Raw genomic sequence first — 14,657 nt, 5'->3', positions numbered from 1 at the left:
CCTCTCTCTTTCATAGCAACTCACAATACCACATGCAGACCATCGAGCGTGCACTGAAAAATCTCCCTTTGTGAAGTTCTTGTTAGGGGCAGAGAGCTTTACAGTATGAGCAGAGTCCAGGCTAACAGACAAAGCTGACTGTGCAAAGATGTTACTAGGCATTAGCCCCAAAGGAAAAAGAAAGTGGAAAAGTGAAACGTAACACGGAGAGGAAAAACCTAGCCTGTCGGCGGAAAAAAAAAAAAAGAAAACGATTTTGCAATTTTGGATTAGGTTCATACACAAAAGCAGACTCTTGGACAGACTCATTTTCAAGTTGGGTAAGGCTGTCAAGATCCGCCAACGCTTAATTTATTATTTTAATTGTACATAAAATTAGATGATACCCACCTGGGACAAGCCTAAATGTACAGAAGCTGTTTCCGAAATATACATGATTTTGCCATCAGATGCTACCACAAAAACAAATCCATCCAAAGTCTGTAAAAGAAAAAGCAGTAGGGTAAGAGATGATAAATGTTAGAGTTAAAGCTGGTCATCATACGGTCAGTGGGATGGAGCAATGTATAAAATATTACAGTCAATGTATATGGTTAAATGTAAAAATGGAGCCCTGGAGCCGTGAGACAGACGTTAGGTTTCGTTCCCCAGCCAGGCTCTCAAATACTTTAAAAGGACTTTAAAAACAGTCTTACATCTACATCACAAAAATCATGCAAAACATTTGAGAATTCCTATCAAGCTCAGTTTAAACGTAGTAGCTTTATTGTTGGGGTTATTTTAGCACTTAGCACAAATCCGGAGTTCTATGGTACTTAGGGGAAAATCTACCACTGTATAGACCATTTTATGTCATAATTGGCAGCCGTTTAAACCACTAGAACATATGCTTTATTTGCCACAATTTTCTAGTTATCCCTAAGTACCATTTGAATAATAAATTCTGAACACTCCCACTCCCCAGAAAATAAAAGAAAATACCCGGTTATTTTTAACAGACTATGTCTACAGAATTAATTATTCAGAATTTGCAAAAGATCAAACGACCTTTGCAAAATTCAGGGAGAAGAAGGATCAATTTCTGAACAATTAAAACCACCCAAAGGATATTCAGATTTTTGCCAAAGCTGGCTAACCCTCAAAAAAATAAAGTAAAATTATAAGACATAATTAAGTTAAATGAAAGGTAATGATTGCATTTATGTGTGGCAAGGATAAAGGGACTAACTTATTTTTGAAAAAGGAAGCTGCATTTTATTTACCCATTCATATTTTAGATCCAGAACCAAAGAAAAGCAATAAAGTTGGTGAAAGACCCATACAAACCACAACGTCGCCCCCATAAAAAATATTCCAAATTAATTTCTGGCCACAAATTCTATTTTTACAGCATGTAATTGAAACCAGATTACCTTTGGTTTTTCTAAATCCACCCCCTCTTTGGAGGGGGGGTGCCTAAAAAAGAATGTAGAAGTGAAACTTGAAAGATATCCTTCCATTCTGCTGTCTCAAATACAGTTTTGCTGCAAAAACTTCTCTGCCATCATTAGCTTTCCTTGTGTTGAGGTTGAAATCAACACCTTGATCAGTAGCCCGACTTTCATGTTTCTAACTCAGCTACGAAATATTTTACCAACTAAACTCCTTTTCAAACATATGAACTAGCGATTTCTAAAGTTATCACCATGTTGGCCCATTTTGCATGCTTAATTCCAAAATCATGAAAGAAATACATGAAATGAAATAATAGTGGCCGTATGAGGAAAAGAGAAAAAGTTGTATCATAATTAAATTCTGAACGTTGCCAGTAGTAGCTTAAAAAATAATACTCTTAATGGAAAATGTTGGTTCTGCCTTCAGAGCTGCAAATGACCTAATGCGCTTGCATGTATATTAACTGCAAAGCCGCCCATCCACAGACACTCCGGAATTAAATAAACGTACAGTGGAGAGACTTGGGGGCGTTGACTTTGCCGCCAGGTTTTCAGTGGCGCTCCTTGGCACTGAGCTGTCCGTGATATTAGTGTCACTTGTAATATGAAGGCGCATCAAGCATGCAAAATAACGCGCGCGGCGCTGGACGTGAGCTTGAGGGCAGCGCGCGGGGCGCGGGAAGGGCTCCAACAGCGCCATTCCCGAGTCAGCTCGCGCACCGCTCGCTCTGCTGGAAAAGCCTCGGGTTTCAAACATCCCCGGAGCTTCTCCTCCCCAGCGCGTGCATTAAAAAAAAAAAAAAAAAAAAAAAAAATCACACTCGGGCATCTGGGGGCAAAAGAGTTTTGAACAGATCTGCTTTTTCGAAGCGCGGACCCAAGTCCCCGAGTTTCGAAGCCAACTTTTTTTTTTTTTTTTTTTTAAAGAAAACACAAAATAGAAAGAGGAAATGCAAAATAGCTCTCGGTAGGCATTTTTCGGTGGCAGAGACAAATGAAAGGAGGGGGGAATGAATCGGGTCGTTGATGAGGCTCTGTAAAGGGCATTTGAAAGACTCCGAGGCACCGGGACTTGCTGTCCCCACCTAGCGCCAGCCCCGTACTTGGAAGTGGCCGGTCGTGCGCCCGTTCACTCTGCCCCGGCCCCAGACACCGCGGGGGGGAAACCCGAGGTAAGGGCGGTTTAAAAGCCCTGGGCTGAATGGCTGGGGACTGGGGGCGCTAAGCGGCGGAGCCAGGAGCGCGCACCATGTCCCGAGCTGCCCCCACGTTAAGAGCTGGACCACTCCGGTGGACCAAGGCTCCGCCCCGCGTGCTGTGACCTCAGGCGTGCGGCTTAACCTTTCTGTGCCTCGACTTCTTCCTCTGAAAAAAGTGCAGTTAAAAATAGAACACACTTCTAAGCGAAGAGATGATATAGTAGATTTAGAATAGAATCTGGCCGGCACTGAACCCGCCGTCCACCTCAACTGCTGAGATTCAGTTATGGATGCTGTCTCGACTGCAACTTCTCCAAACACACACCCAAGCATCAAGCACTTGATTGCTCCCTCTCTCTGGCTTGGAGTGTCCTTGGGCCTTCCTTCTCTGGCTCCAGCACCTGGCACGGTGTCGGGCACAGAGCAAGCGCTCCGAAACAGTGTGCTGAGGAAAGTCAGACTGGAAAGGACTTTGCCCTTTCCCTAGGTCTCAAGGGCTAGAGAGTCCTGGGGGCAGGAGTTGAAAGGAGGCTAGGTGTGGGGTTCGTGGGGGGGGCTGACCGAGGTTGTACTGGTTGTGCAGAATCCACATGGGGCCCCAGCACCCTTCCCCAAGAAGAGGACTTGTGGGGAGTCTGTTGGCCCGAAGTCTGATCGCTGTTGACCTTTGCAGCCTGGGGGTTGGTCAATGGCCCCTCCAGAGGCTCCGTGAGAAGGGGCCTCCCCTGAAGACTGGCGTGGCAGGTTGGAAGGGAGGCCCCATGGGGCACAGGCCAGGGCCTTGGGTGGCACAGCACTTCTCCTCCCCCGCCCCTCGCGTGGCAACCCCACTACCTGCAGCAAGTGTGATCCCAGCTCCTTGGCGACAGTGTCCAGGGGCCCTGAGCGGCTGGGCTGTCCCCACGCGTCTCCTAAACCTGGACGGGAACCAAAGCAAACCGGTAAACGGCAGCACCCAGCCAGCGACCTCCGCCCCCACGGCCCACCCGCATCACCCCTTCCTTGGCCTTCGATCAAAATTAAAAAAAGGCAGAGGCGAAATTCCCATGGAGGCCTCCAGGTCCAAGGCCGCCTGGCCCCGTAGGTAGCTCCCCTGGGTCGCCCGCGGGCTCACCGCTCTGAAATTGCCGTTTCAATTGACATGCCACAAGGTAATCTAATCTGCTTTGAAATCGGCCATCCTCGTATCCAAACGGGAATACGGATTAGACCAGTAAACTTCCCCCCCAAAGGTACCTCCTCTCTCCCTACCCTGCGAAGCTGGCACCTATGTATTTTCTCAAAGACAGAGCAGCCCAAACTTAAGAGTCCTGGCCATCTTAGAGGCAGCTTTTCTGGCTTTTTTAAAAAAAACCTTTTTCAACCTCCTGGAATCCTCCCAACTCCCTGACTTTTCAGTACCCTCCTCATGCACTCCAGAAGCACCGACCTTCTTCCAATTCAGGAGCCCCAACCTGGAAAGGGGTTTCCTGGGGGTTTCCCCAAGGTGAACTCCTAACTTAGCAACAGCCGGCAGGGGGATGGACCGTGGGCTGGGAGAGCAGTGTATATACTAGATGGTAACTGGGAAGTGTTTGTTATCACACAATCGGGGGCGTGCAGCCCCTCCGCTTCTTAACCGTCCCCCAAAGCCTCTGGTGGCTCCCCACCACCTCCAGGAAGGGCACTGGTGTTGCAGAAAGTGCACCAGGGGAAAGGTAGCCCTGCTCAGCAGAATATCCCTCTCAAGTGCCCTCGGCTCAGCCGCTGTGACCCCGGGGGCGCCCAGGCTTTCTCTGCAGGAAGCAGGAAAGCCCGGTGAGATTGCAGCGCTAAACACCAGCTCAGAGGGGCCCCCAGCCCGCTCTCTGGAGTCCTTCCTGTCAGCAGCCTGGCCCGAAACCCTCCAGCGAGCACCGAGGCCGGTGCGACGTGGCAAAGGCAGGTCACTGCTGTCTTAGCACCCTGCTCCCTCCCATCCGGGCTGCAACCCTACGTACGAGGTGAGCTGAGGGTCTTGCCTCCGAGTTGGCATCCCCCTCCTCTAGGGCAGACCGGCCCCCTGGCCGAAGCTCCTGGGAGTGTGGGGCCCGACCCGGGGCCAGAGCAAATCCGAGGACCACTCCCAGGACACCTGGGTCTCCCCACTGTCCCTGTGGGGCTACCGGAGCACCACGGCTTCTGGAATTTTCAATCCCCGCAGGCGGGCAGAAAACGCATCCCCCACCACCCCCGTGCCAGGGAGCCACAGGGCCCAGAGCACCTCCAGGCCCAGGGCCCCCCAGAGACCCTGGAGACCCCTCTACGGGCCAATTCTACTAAGCAACTAAGAAAGGGGTGGCCTTTATGTCTCCCTAGAAGTTTATCCTGGTCTTCCCATAAGGAATTGGCTAATTTCCACATAGCCTGATTTCCCAAATACCATCACAACTCCCACCCCACTCCCCAGATCCCACCTCAGAACGGAGGTGTCTCTTTAACCTCAGGAAACCACCGTTCACTGCACCCCCAAGGATGACCACGGTACAGGGCCATCGGAAGGTCCTTCCTCCCCAACACCCGAGAGTCGGCTGGTGTTGGCATTTACTCCACTTAACCAGAATGGAAAGAACCAACATTTAAAGTCCTCGGGGATGTGAATGAAGAAAAAGTGTAATAAGGGTCCAGGAATTCTGATGTCCGTCAGTGGACAAACACAGCTGGTTAACTGTCCTTCAGCCTACTCCTGGTCCCGTCCCCCGGTCCGGGCCAGGCCACCTTTGCCTGGCTCTCTCTGGACAGTGGGCACAGCCCGTGGCCCTCACTCCTCATAAGGCCTGGGTCTGAGAGACCTGGGGAAATTGGCATCTTTGGGAATGACCTCTCCCCGACACCAGACTCTCCGGGTCTCCCCAAAGCCTTCTAGCTGCACACACCAAAGTGCACTGGGCTACACAGGCCAACTTTCTGTATAATTCAAATAGCGGGATACATCAAGAGAGCCTGTCCTCTTAATATAAAGATCCAACACGACGGTTTCTCTGTGCCTCCACTCTGCCAGCGGAGATTTGGACCTGGCCTGATGAGGGTGGGTGGTGGGAGGCTCTCCTCGAACTTCCCTGCCCCCAGGCCATCTCACAGGGTGATGGGGCTGCCAGCTCTTCCATTAGAAACCGCTGTGCGCAAGGCCTTTTCCCTGGGCCCATAAAAATCTACTTTGGGCTGGATGCAGAGACTAAAGAAGGTAAGGTTTGTAACCAAAAAAAAAAAAAAAAAAAAAAAAAAACCCATCTTGTTACCATAAAGCCATATATACTCCTGAAAAAGTGAGGTGCTGGATACACGGTCCTTATTTGGACCTGACAAAAAGCTTCATTTGTTAGAAAAATGAGGGAATAGTGTAAGAAAAGGCTGGGCTGAGCTCCTCCAGGATTATGTCGTTGACGGGTCTGTATTGCCTGATTCTGGGAAACTCCTGCACCATACCAATGACTGGATGGAGCAAATGGGGTTCCCAACCTGGCCTGTGGTTTCCAGCCAGAGTCTGGGGTCCTGCGTGCCCTACATGTGTCAGCAGCGGGGTGCAGTGTCTGATGCTGGGACTCTAGATGGCTAGGCCATTTGCGGGGGTCAGCCACGAGGTCACAGGGAAAGGGAGATAGGTATCCCCTTTCTCCCCCTGCCTCCAAGGGTTTGTGGGTGACCTTCTACACGCACTCAGCGGGCTATTTGGTTTCAACCCTGCCAGGCCCAGCCTGCCAGTGTTAGTCATTAGTCGCTCAGTCTTCTGTGACTCTTTGTGACCCCATGGACTGCAGCCCGCCAGGCTTCTCTGTCCATGGGATTTCCCAGACAAGAATACTAAAGTGGGTTGCTATTTCCTTCTCCCGAGATCTTCCCGATCCAGGGGTCGAACCCGGGTCTTCTGCATCTCAGGCAGATTTTTTTTTTTTTTTTAACCATCTGAGCCACTTGGGAAGCCCGCTGCAGATGCTCCCTTAAATATGGTCTCTCCTTTCTGGGTGCTCAGGTAGTCGGTCAATATACAACTTTTGAAAGAGCACCGGCTGTGCCTGGGTACACGTCACAGGCCATAAACATCAGATCACATAAATAAGTCTGTTCCTCAGTGAGGCGGGAGACTTGGAGGGGTTCCCTTGCTGTGAGATTGGGTCTCACCCTCTCAGATGAAGCAACACACACGTGGAGACCCAAAGGAGGCAATTGGGTTTGCTCCTCTGGACCCAGGAGCTGAACCCACTGTATCCGGTGACCAATGAATGGGTCTAGACTTGGATAAGAACTTCCTGGACCGACGGTGATTCTCACAGTTCCCCCAGTGCAAGCTTGGGTACCGAAAATGGGGTAATTCAGTCCTTTCCTGGCCTTGGAATGGTTCGTTATCACTGGGCTCCCTGAAAATCCCGGCCCTAGAACTCTCTTCCAAACCAACAGCTGCACAGCCCGGAGAATGGGTATTGAGGGGAGTGATTGGTAGACGCGTCCCAAGGGAGCCTGGCTCTGGGTAGGGGCAGGGGAAGAGGGGCTGGGGGGGGGGGGTTCCAGCCTGTCCTACTCGGCCAAGAGTCAGTGTGGTACCACGTTCAGACTACAGGCAACTGGAAGCGACCAGCGACCTTGAACCTTGTTGTCTGACACTTACACCTTGAAGGATGGGGGTGAGGCCTCATGGCCAGCAAGTGCCCCGCCAGGCTTCTGGGTATGTGCCCCCAAGCACCCCCAGCCGGTCTAGAGCGCTGGTCAACCCCCCAGAGGTGAATCTGAGCGCCCCCAACCACCAGGGCCCCGCAGCTCTGGAGTTCCCATCACGGCTGCCCGCCGGAGTCTCCTCTTCCGCCTCTGTGAGCGTCCTCCCCCAGACCTGGCGCACAGCCTGGCAGACTTCCAAGTAGAGATCGAGAGGATTGTAAAAACCCACTTTCGTCTAAAAAAAATATGTCTACTTAAAAAAAAAAAACACCCTCATTATTTCGGGCTGCGGTAGAGAAAGGCCTTGGATCTGTGACCCCAAGTCGGTTTAGGGCGCATTTCTCCTTACTGAAGCCTCTAAATCAAAGCGTTTCCATCCTCAGCGACTGTTTCTAAGGCGGCTCCCACCCCAGCCCTCCTCCTGGCACTCAGGTGTGTTGGGGCGGGGCGGGCGGGAAAGGTTCTGCCTGAACCCAAACCCAGACAAATCCGGCCACTGGAATTATGCAGGCCTCCAACCCCACGTAACTGTGTGTGTGACAAGCTCGCTTCTCTGGAGTAAAAGGTTGTCACGTGTGTTGTGGTCCCTGCCTCTCTTGCATGCCCACACCTGTCTGGGGTCTTGGGGGGGGGGGCGGGTGGTAGAAAGGAGGGGCTCTGTTCTCTCCCCATAACCAGCCTGTTTCCTCTCTCTGCTCCTGCTCCTCAACTGAGTACGTGAAGCCAGTCTCTTCCGCAAGAGCTTTCTGGACAAGTGTCTAGAAGGAGGCCACCCTCTGGGAACCCCGACTCCTAGGAAGGGGGCCTAACCCCAGTGACTGGCCACCCTGAGCTCTCCCAGCTCCGACCCCAGCCTCCCCAGGCCCAGCACAGATCATCAGATGGCGGAATAATTTTGCGCTACGTCCTGCCTGGCGTGGTCACACACAGCGATGGCCCACCCTAGGCGCATTCTGGGTTTCCAAAGCCGCCTCCCTTCCCCTGAAGGGAAGGCCACAGTACCAAGAGGTCAGGTAGACCCTGCGCCCTGGGAACACCCGGCCTTCCCACCCACGTTAACCCACTAAGCTTTCGATTCTGAGTCCCTGCCAAAGCTGGCCTGGCTCCCTTGCCCTCTCGACTGCCCATCTACCTCTCCACTTCTCAGCTCGAATTAAAGGGGAAGAACTGGTGGAGAGCCCGAAAACAGCTCATCTTCCAACTCCAGATGGTGGGTCCCAGAAGTCTGCCCAGTGGGGCCGGCAGCATTCAAGCTGCACCTGGCCGGGGCAGGGGGAAGGCAGCGAGGTCACAGGAAGGACGCAGACTGGAGGAGGTCGACATCCACCTGCTCCAGCCTGCCTCCTCACACTCCATCCCAGGAACCTTGCACAGCCATGGAGCTGCTGATGGGCCCATTTTACAGACAAGAAGACCAAGGCCCAGCGGGCCAGCCTGCCAGTGCCGAGCCTTGGACCAGCTGTCTGGGCTGCCAGCGCCGTCCAGCTTGCAGACGGGCCTCCCCCCGAGTGTCCACCTGGCTCCAGTCGCCTCTCCCTGGCCCCACGCTGCGGTGTCTCCTCCTTCCCTCCTTCCACCCGGCGGTCTCAGGATGAACAGAGCTGAGGCCCGGCGGCCTCTCCAGCACTGGCCTCCCTGCCCGCGGCGGGCACTGCCTGCCTGGTCCTCGCCAGGTGAGAGGGGATCTGGGGAACAGTCCGCCCCGCTCTGGCCTCAATTTCCTCAAATGCAAAGCGTTAGTCTGAGGATCCCCGTGGTTTCTTCAGCCTGTGCTATTCATGTGTTAACTCCCTTGGTCCTAACATAGCCTCTAGATTCTTCTTCACCCGGGGATCCTGCCGGCTCCGGGCCACCCAACGGCAAGGGTGTTTCCGTATCTTTCCGTTTGCCCTGAGACCTGGATCAGATCCTGGAGCTCCCACCGAGTCGCAGGACTGGGGTGGTCCTGAAACTTCACTGAAGCCCGCCTCGAGACCCCTTGCGGTTCCACCATCCCCGACCCCAATCAGGTGCTACTTCCGAACTTCCAGCCCTTCTGAGCTACCAGAGAAGGGAACTACTCATTTTGCACAATTGAGGTCTTTCTAAACTCATCCTTTTCTCTGCCCTGGGCACCTCTCCAGTCCCAGACTCACTTGGGGTTGGAATGGGGGGTAGTGTCACCACCAGAGCAGAAGAGCCCAGGTCCCTGAGCCCAGGGAGGAGTCCCCCAGGCTGCTGCCCACCAGGACCCCCGGCATCAGCACCGCCGGAGCACTGGGGTAGACCACCTTCTGCTCCCCATTTTGGATGAACTGGGACCCCATAGGTCCAGGACTATTTACCAAACTCTAGGACCAAACTGCAATCCCCGACCCCTCCTGGATTTCCAATCTGGATGGTCGCCCCCCCAGGAGACGGACAGATCCCTAGGAGCGAAACACCCGGCCGGTGCTCAGGGCGCAGACCGAAGCCCGCCCGCCCCTGTAGTCAGTCATCAAAGTCCTGTCCGACTCTTCTGTGACCCTATGGACTGCAGCCCGCCAGGCTCCTCTGTCCATTGGATTTTCCCCGGCAAGAATGCTGGAGTGGGTTTCCATGCTCTCCTCCAGGGGATCTTCCCAACCTAAGGGATCAAACCCCAGTCTCCTGCATTGGCAGGTGGGTTCTTTATCTCGCTGAGCCTCAGGGCCAAGAAATTCTGGGCCCCAAGGCCTGGAGACTCGCTTCCCAGAGCTGGAACCTGCAGCCTCAGTTGAAGTACTTGCAGCAGCAGTCCACCCACCAGTTCCCAATTTGTAAGGTGCTTTCCTGGAAATCGCCAAACAACGAATGGCCTGCAAGTTAGCCCCTTTCTCCAGACTTCTAACTCAGTTCTGACTTGCTTAAAAATCATTTAACCTTGGGACGGGAAAGGAGGCTTCCGTCTCATCTGGACTCCGCACCTGCTTTATAGCATGCCGATTACTGACCGGCTCACTCCCTCCTCCCTGGGTTGGAAAGAGACTCGGGTTTTACAAAACCTAATTCTCCTCTAACTTTCACTGACACTTCAGCAGGAGAGGAATCATCTCTACTTCGGTGGAAGGTCGACAAGATAAGTCACTACCGCCCTCCCGCCACCGCAGCTCCCAACGGGAGGAGTTGAGTCGAGTTGGGGGCACCGGATGGGGGGTGGGAAAGGAAAAGAACTTTCCCTTCCAAGAACTCGGGGCTCTGGCGGTCAGGTCACGGGCTCCTGCTCGCGGGGGAAACGCTCCAGCCGGCTGCACGGCGCAGCTGGAAGGCGCAGGGCACTGGTGGGGACAGGCCACCGCTTCCAGTCCTCTGGGCTCTGTGTCCTGCACGGTGCTGGGCTCCAAGCCGCCCGCTGCGGAGCGGGAGGACAGGCCATCCACACTCCACCCGGGAGGCAGTGTGAAAGTCGGCTTAAGACCCAGAGATGATGCCAAACACCAGGTTCAGGGGTGCCCACCATTCAAAGGTCGGGTTTACCGACTTCAGGTCGATTGCCCGGCCTGGAATCGCCTTAACGGAGGTGCTCTTTGCTTCAGGGACACCTGTCATGACGCTGCAGCGACCCTTCCCTCTGCCCTGTGGCCAAAGGCGTCTCCCTAGTCCCGGCGCAGCTCTTGGGACTCCGCAGCCTGCAGGTCTCCGTGGGGTTGTGCCCCTCAGGCCCAGAGCAGAACGTCTCAGAGAAGGGTCCTAATCCCTTCTGCAAGGCCGCAGTCCCTGTGACTGGGCGCAGAGACACCGGAAAGGCATCGGGTCAGAGTCCCAGGGACGCCAAAAGGACCGCTGTGGTGATCAGGCCTCTTGCAGCCCAGAGGTGCCCGCGAGGCATCCACAGGCCGGGTCGGGGCAGGGAGTGCCATGCCCAGTCGGCCACCATTTCTGATCACGGAGAGACTGCCAGGACCTCGGAGCGTCCTGGTGACCCTTGACCACCAGGGCATCTGCCCCTCCTGGGCTTGCAATTCCAGTCTAGAAAAGGTGACTCTGTTCAGGCCCGCCTGCCACTTCCAAACGAACCGCCTCCCTCTGCCTCTCCTGCCTCATCTGGGTTCACCTCCTTGAGCCGAGTCTCTCCCACCCTGACCTGGGTCTCTTCCCACCCTGATCTCTGAAATCCCAGCTCCGAGAAAGCTGAGCAGAGAGCGGACAACCGGGAGGCCCCAGTCTGAGGCCCAGGCTCCCCAGGTGCTCTGCTGGTAGCTCGGCCTGCAGGGCCCGAGCCTTCCCGGGTGTACTCCAGTCTCTCCCAGCTGCGACCAGCAAGCACCCTTCAATTCCCACCGAGGAACACTGCCTTTCCCCTTCATGCAAAGAGAAGTAAGAAAGAAAAAATTAAAGGGGAGTTAAAGAAATGAAGAAAGGAAAGAGGAAAGGAAAAAAGGCCAGGCTGGACTCGCACATTCATGCAGCGATTTCTGGTTCGTCCCTCTCCAGCCCTGGCCCAGAGGATGGTCTGGTCGTCTGGGCACCAGGCCCCTGGCCCCTCAACTCCAGGAGGAGCCGAAGTTCTCCGCGGCGACCTCCGCCAGATGTTCCGGCAGCGGCCCGAAAGGCTCAAGCCGCCCCTCCGGGAGAGCTCCGGCTCCGGCTTGGGCCTCCCAGCGCTCCCGGCAGCCCACCTGCGGGCCTCTCACCTTCGGGAAAGACGGCGCGCATCTTCAGGTAGCTCGTAGTGAGTCGAATGATGGACGCCTTGTCCAGCTGCGAGGTGATGGCCGAGGGCAGCGGGAGCAGCTTGGCCAGCTCATAAAACTCGCCATTTTCCTTCTCCCTCCTGGTCTTGGCCGCATTCTTGGACTTCTCCTTCATCGCGCCTCGGCTCCGGGCATATTAGACCCGGCGGTGCTCCAGGCCCGCTGAGCCGCGCTCCGGCTGCAGCGGTGGCGATGGGGAAAGGGGCGCGGGATACCTGGCGGTGGGGGTCGAGGGGTGTGGGGCGCCGGCCGCGCGAGCAGGTGCGCGCGGGCCGACCCGGGGGACACCGGGGTGCCTCTCTGCAGCCGCGCGGGCCGGGAGGTCGGCGCAACCCGGCGGCGCCGCCCCGCGCTCCGCCCGCCGCCGCCCCGGGGCGCAGCCTCCTCCGGGCCGAACTGTCCCGCGGCGAACCGGAGCCCCGGCTCCCCGCTCGCTTCGGCCGCACTCTGCCTTCCTTCCTTCTCGTCTCCCCGGGCCGCGGGCTTCCCTTCCAGGGCTGGAGAGTGGCCGGCGAGGAGGCGGCGGTGCTGTGTTTTTAGTCCTTGACCGAGTGTTCGTACCCGCTGCCGCGAGGCCCCTCCGTTCTGGAGGGCGGCACGGGCGGCGGCGGCCGAGGAGCCATGGGGCGGAGGGGCAGCGGAGGCGGCTGGGCCCGGCCCAGGAGCGCTCGCCTGCTCTCCCTGGCGGTGCCCTGTGCCCGCAGCTGCGGCGCCCGGAGCCCGCGATCTGCCGCCAGGCGCAGAAGTTCCGTGGTCCACGTGCGGCCGAGACGCGTTTGTTTATGGCGGACCCGCCTTCGGGCGGAGCGCTCGGGCGCCGCGGCCCGGGGAAGTGGGGAGGGGGGGCGGAAAGAGAGGGGGAGGAGGGACTGCGGCGGGGGCGGGGGCGGCCAACCTCGCCTCCAGACTCCGCCGCGGCCCCGGAGTCACAGGCGCGCCTCCGCCTCCAGGGACTCTCCCGGGAGAGACCCGCGCGCTCCGGGCCTCTAGGAAGTGGCGGTGAGTGCCCGGGGCGCGCGGCGGGGACGGGCTCGCGCGAGCGGGTTGCGGGACCTGGGCGCCGGGGCGGGGGATTGGGGGGGCGCTGGAGGGCGAAGGAGGGGGGAAGGGGTGCCGGGACCTTCTCGATGGCTCCCGGGCAGCTGTAGGGCGGCGCGGCCCGAGTGCCTCGCGGTGGAGGATGAGTCCCCGAGTCCGCGCGGGGCCCCCGCTTCTCCCCAGTTGGCAGGGAGAGCCGAAAGTGTGGCGGGGAGGCCAGAGGGGGAAGAAAAGCGCCCCCCCCCCAGCGCCCCCCATCTCAGGAAACGGCACGAATGAGGCTCGGAAGTGACCCTTCTGCCCTTTCTCTCCTCGAAACGCGAGAGTCAAAGATTAGCGCCTGTCCTAGAGGAGTCGGAGGCCGCGGGGACGCGCGGATCGCACGAACAGAGGGGCGGGGGGGAGCCGAACCTACCGCTGAGGCCTTGCCCTGGGCGGCGGAGAAAACGGGGTTCATCGGTACCCGCTCCCGAAGCCCGACCCAGGGCAGCAGGAGTTTCAGGGAAGCGCGGCTGGAGCCGGTGCTGCGGGGACGACGGGCTCCGAGGGAGGCGCATCGGACGAGCGTTGCTGGGGCCGAGGTGATGCGGGCAGGAGGCAGGCGGAGTAGGGAGGCGCCCTTGGAGACGCGGCCGGCCGCTGGGCGTACGACTCCTGGGCGCTTTCCCTCAGGGCCAGCCTGGACCTCCTCTCGTATCCCCTCCCATCCCAACCCCCTGCCTGCAACCCCGGGGGTCCTCCTAAGTACCCCGGTCGCGAAGGTCGCACACACCCCCATCCCTTCCAGAAGCCTGAACCTTCTGGACGTGGTGTGGACGCAGGCACTGGGGGACACTTCCCGGCGCGCGGGGTCAGAGGGCAGCCGCAGTGGACGCAGGGCAACGGATCCTGGGGTCCCTCGGCCACGTGCTGAGTCTGTGGGCTTGGGGCTGTAAGGGGCCCTCCGATCTAGAGGTCAGTTCAGGAGGGGAGACTCCGGAGCTGCGGGTCCAGGCTCTAGGATCTCCGTCCTAGGTGGCTTCTCTCCCCTGGCCCGGGAGGAGCCTGCTACTCAGCGCGCCCACTGCAGTACAGTGACCTGGAACTCGCCTCCCTCCCCGGCGTCTGGAGGACAGGGCCTTCGGCTACCTCGTCGGCTGCAGGCGCCCCTGACCTTTTCCAGGAACCCCTTTGAAGATCAGAAGTTCGATGGCGTTGGAGGCTTCGTAGCTCCCTCGGTGGGCGGGACAGGGTGTGCAGACCCTGTCTTGGCCCCCTCCTGCCCCAGCGTCCCGCGGAACCCACAGTCGCGGTCTTACTCGAAACCATCGTGCCTAGGGAGCTTCGGAGTTGGTGGCCTCCTACCAAATAAATGCGCGGCGCACGAAGGAACTAGCCCTTATCCTTGGAGTCTCGGATCCAGGAGCGCTTTCCCGTTCCCAGCCGTGCGCGCAGAGGGTCGGGCCGGCGCGCGAGCGGCGCGGATAGGCAGTGCCCAAACGCAAGGCACCTCCGGGCCCGCTTCTGGGCCGGGAAGCCCGCACCCGGCTGCGCGGACAGCGGTGGTCTCCCGCCTTCCGGGAGAAGGGGCTCCAGGAGGGGACGGACTGCCCGCTGGGCCCCGCCGCCCTCGCACAGGCCTCCCCCCG

General features: G+C 57.5%; 1 protein-coding gene across 2 annotated transcripts in view; it reads right to left on the bottom strand.

Annotated features, from left to right (window-relative positions):
* Positions 1 to 12,129, bottom strand: part of SIM2 (SIM bHLH transcription factor 2) — a 50,132-nt gene extending 38,003 nt beyond the window's left edge. For both annotated transcript variants that reach the window (XM_065943665.1, XM_065943666.1), the window contains exons 1-3: positions 11,932 to 12,129; positions 3,467 to 3,549; positions 391 to 480 (exon numbers count right to left, since the gene is read on the bottom strand). In XM_065943665.1, the coding sequence (XP_065799737.1) occupies positions 391 to 480; positions 3,467 to 3,549; positions 11,932 to 12,106 (348 nt within the window). In that variant the 5' untranslated portion in view covers positions 12,107 to 12,129. The remainder of the gene's footprint in view (positions 1 to 390; positions 481 to 3,466; positions 3,550 to 11,931) is intronic.
* Positions 12,130 to 14,657: the final 2,528 nt, after the last annotated feature.

Source organism: Muntiacus reevesi, chromosome 8, assembly GCF_963930625.1.
Source record: "Muntiacus reevesi chromosome 8, mMunRee1.1, whole genome shotgun sequence".
Taxonomy (NCBI): domain Eukaryota; kingdom Metazoa; phylum Chordata; class Mammalia; order Artiodactyla; family Cervidae; genus Muntiacus; species Muntiacus reevesi.
This window is presented reverse-complemented; position numbering and strand designations above follow the sequence as displayed.